Source organism: Solanum tuberosum, unplaced genomic scaffold (genome assembly GCF_000226075.1).
Source record: "Solanum tuberosum cultivar DM 1-3 516 R44 unplaced genomic scaffold, SolTub_3.0 scf00070, whole genome shotgun sequence".
Lineage (NCBI taxonomy): Eukaryota > Viridiplantae > Streptophyta > Magnoliopsida > Solanales > Solanaceae > Solanum > Solanum tuberosum.
In genome coordinates, this window is record NW_006238996.1 from 1,942,803 (window position 1) to 1,946,742 (window position 3,940).

At 42.4% G+C, this 3,940-nt stretch overlaps 1 protein-coding gene across 1 annotated transcript; it reads left to right on the forward strand.

The window, feature by feature from the left end:
* Nucleotides 1–583: 583 nt before the first annotated feature.
* Nucleotides 584–3,728, forward strand: LOC107060272 (uncharacterized). The gene is made up of 3 exons (XM_015307952.1): nucleotides 584–974; nucleotides 3,575–3,612; nucleotides 3,681–3,728. Exons 1-3 carry the CDS (start codon nucleotides 584–586, stop codon nucleotides 3,726–3,728), a joined length of 477 nt encoding a protein of 158 aa, XP_015163438.1.
* The last annotated feature ends 212 nt before the right edge of the window (nucleotides 3,729–3,940 follow it).

Consider the following 3,940-nt stretch of genomic DNA (forward strand, 5'->3'; position numbering starts at 1 on the left):
CATCGTGGATCGATTGACAAAGTCAACACACTTCCTTCCCGTTCATACTTCTTTGAGTGCCGAGAGATTGGCTTGTACCTACATTCGGGAGGAGGTTTATCTTCATGGTGTGCCTCAGACCGGGGTTTACAGTTCACTTCCAATTTTTGGAGGTCTTTTCAGGAGGAGTTGGCACCTGTGCCAACTTTAGCACATCATTCACCCGCAGACTAATGGTCAGTCAGAGCGCACTATTCAGGTTCTTGAGGATATGTTGCGGGCCTTTTTTATGGATTTTGGAGGTCAGTGAGACCAGTTCTTACCTTTGGCGGAATTTGCGTACAAAAACACCTACCACTATAGTATTTAGATGGCCCCGTTCGAGGCCTTATATGGTAGGCTTTGTCGCTCTCCGACTGGTTGGTTTGAGTCTACGGAGCCTAGGTCACGTGGTACAGACTTACTTCAGGAGGCCTTAGATCATGTGAGGATGATTCAGGATAGGCTCAGGACGGCTTAGAGTAGACACTAGAGTTATGCAGATCGTAGGCGTCGGCCGTTGATATTTATCATTGGTGATAGAGTATTCCTCTGAGTATTACCCATGAGGGGTGTGACTAGATTTTGGAGGCGGGGCAAGCTTAGCCCCAGATATATCGGGCCTTTTGTGATTTTGAGGACAGTTGATAATGTTGCCTATGATTTAGCCTTGCCTCCAGCATTCTCAATTATTCATCCAGTTTTCCATGTTTTGATGTTGCGTCGGTATGTCACAGATGAGTCTCATGTGCTCCAGTATGATGGGGTTGGGTTAGATAATCGTCTGACCTATATTGAGGAGACAACTGCCATGTTAGCCAGAGATGTGAGGCAGTTGCGATCCAGAGCCATTCTTGTTGTTAAGGTCCGTTGTAGGCACCATCCAGTCGAGGAGGCTACCTGGGAGACCGAGCAGGATATGCAAGAGCAGTTTCCCGGCTTATTTAACCCTTCAGGTACTTCTTGACTCTTACTTTCACTAACGAAAGTCCTTTTTAGTAGTGTATGTTGTAATGACCCTCTAGGTCATTTTTGCCTTAATGCGTTCTTCTCATCGTTTAAATCATTCCTATAGCGACCCCAAGTCATTTATGACTTTCTGGAACTAACTGTTCGGTCTCCTGGTCGTTCGTTTGGGTTTTATGCCCTTTCCCCCGTTTTGGAGCTTTTGAAACTTGAATAGTTGACTTTAGTCAAACCATCAGGTAAATAACCTCAGAATGGAATTCTAACGCTTTCATCTGCTCCGGAGTGGTCATTTTAGGCTAGTGGCATGGGTGGCTCAAATCCCGAGGCTTTCAGTGTGAATTTGTGCCATCATGTGTTTTAGCTTTTAAGCTTTGGCCTAAGTTTGACCTTGGTCAACATTCTTGGCAAACGTGCTCGAATTGAAACTTCGTCAGCACGGTTATCTCTGAAACATTGAGTTTTGTCTAGAAGGACCTTTAGTTCGGGTCCTAAGGCTTCCGGAGTGAGTTTGAGCACTTAGATGAGATGTTGAAAAGCTTAAATGCCTAGAGTTGACTTTGGTCAACATTCGGAGAATTAGTTATCGTATGAGAATTTCGTCAGTGCCATTAGCTCCGAAATGTTGAATTTGGTCTAGTAGGACCATTCATTTGGTTCTTGAGTTCTTCTTTTTTATTGTTGGGTGTTTAGGCGAAAAGTTGAGTTTTAGGCCTAATGGGTCCCGAGGTGGTATTTCTACCATAACAATCTTTTTACGAAATCCAACAATTCCATTGAGTCTGAAATGTTGAATTTAGTGGGGTAGCACATCTGGTTTATTTTTATCGGGTACCGAATGAATCCCGAAGGTCCGTTCGAAGACTTTGAAAAAGAATAAAAATAAATTTGATATCTGGTGCAGACTTTTAGCAATCAGAAAATGTCTTTTTCGCGACTAGAAGCCCTTTTAGCGACCAGATCTGCCATTATTTAAAGTAAAAAATCAGCACTCAACCCTCATTTTCGAAACACAATTTATTTCTCATTTTAGCTCCGTTTTGGGTGATTCAAAGGCTGAGTTGCTCGAAATTGACGTGGCTACGCATTGGAGTGCTCGAGAACTGTTGGGGGACTTCCGTTTAAGGTAAATTTTGAGTTTTAGATATTGTCCTGTCTCCTTCGTTAGATTTATGGTGATTTAAAAGCATGAGCTGATTCCGGGCTGTTTTGAGCCACGAATTGTGTTCCATTTTGGGGCACAATTTTGGGGAGGTAAAATGAACCGTTTCATGGAGTCGATTTTGGGATTCCCGATGCAGGTCCCACAATCCCATTTTAGATCCGATTTTTGGTCCATCTTTGAAAAATGCGATTTTGGTGTCAAAACGGCGGTATTGATGTTGTCATTCTATTTTTGATAGAGTGGTAGCGTTCTGAGGCCGTACGGAAGGAAACAACTTTATCAACGTGATTTGGAGCGCCCGCAGTCGGGCTACAGGTAGGCTATGACTTCCCTCTCTTTAGATTGAGCATGATTATGTAATTTTATGTTGATTTTGTATGAATTTGGGGTTGAATTGGTGGTTAATCATGTTAAATTCCTAGAGTTCATGCCTTAGGCTGCTTTTCGGGTATTTTGGGTGGTTGAAGCATGTCTATTGTATTTGTTGATCATCCTCACCTTGTGGTGTGCCTTATTTGTGATTTGTGAATATTGTTGTAGCATGTTTGGCCTTAGTCTAGGCTTAGGCTAGTGAGTGACATAGGCTTGTGTCCTTTTAGAGCCGTTAAGCCTTGTAATCTCCCCGACATCGCATCAGATGACTTAACTCCCTATAGACTAATGTAGCATACTTGAGTCTGATAGTTTGGGCCTTAGATAGGCCATAACACCGCTCTTGGAACCATATATCCATAAATCCCCTATTTTCATCGGTTCTAGTGTCTCTGATTCTTGGTGTTAAAGCTACTCGTCGATTCTAGTTGGATATGGTTCAGGATAGAGTGATTTATTGATGGATGTTGATCTTATTTCTAGCCAATTCTCCTCTATTCATGGTTCAAGTCCCCCAGTTCACTCCAACAAGCGTGGTTCAAGCCCTCCTCTTAGTATTATAGCCTTGGTTCAAGTCCACCGCTCATTACAGCTTGGTTCAAGTCCATAGCTACTCTCACCTTGATTAAAGTCCTTGGTCATATTTATGTGTGGTTCAAGTCCACGATTATCCTTAGCCTTGGTTTAAGCCCTATGTTACTCCAAATCTTAGTTCAAGTCCTTGATCCTCCGTCTTCAATTCAGTTAAAGTCCTTAACCCCTATTAGTTCTGGATGAGCTTCAGGCATATGAATTGTTTGGTTCGAGTCCGTGGAAAGTTGTGGAAATCTTGGAAACTTCATCGGATCCTCTTATTCTATTCTAAACTCTTCCTTGTACCTGTCGGGCTTATTTGAATTTGCTCGGGTTTTACTATTAGCTTGCGCAGGAGTGTACCCATCGGGTTTATGGGATCCCGATCGGATTTAGTTAGTTATTCTCCTTTTCATTGTGTTAGTACACTCGTGTGCATACCGTTTAGATTTCTCATTCTTGTTTTTGGTTGTGTTTTAGATTCTCGCATTTCATATTACTTCTTGCTTAATCGGCATGTGAGGCCTACTGGGTACCTATTGTTTTGGTACTCATACTACACTCTACATCTATTTTCGTGATGCAGGTTCGAGCACCAGCTACCAACGTTGACATCGAGCGTGCAGTAGTCTGATCCAGAGACGGGGGTGAGCACTTGGCGTTATGTGTTATACCAGTCTGCATCTATATATAGTGACTTGTCTTTTTGCTTTTTGAGACAATATTATTTTTGTGGTCCACTTTTGGTCTTGTACTCATTTTCTTAGTAGCTCTATACATGTGACTTCTAGGTTCTGGGAGGGATCTTCTATTTGTATATATATTTTGGCTTGCTTCCGCTTCTTC

What these genes read in the sequence shown, in the direction of transcription:
- LOC107060272 (XM_015307952.1), top strand. Translation starts at nt 584, where the DNA reads ATGAGGGGTGTGACTAGATTTTGGAGGCGGGGCAAGCTTAGCCCCAGA. An exon ending in CGGCTTATTTAACCCTTCAG is followed by an intron (nt 975 to 3,574) that starts GTACTTCTTGAC and finishes GTTGTGTTTTAG; the next exon opens with ATTCTCGCATTTCATATTAC. An exon ending in ACTTCTTGCTTAATCGGCAT is followed by an intron (nt 3,613 to 3,680) that starts GTGAGGCCTACT and finishes TTCGTGATGCAG; the next exon opens with GTTCGAGCACCAGCTACCAA.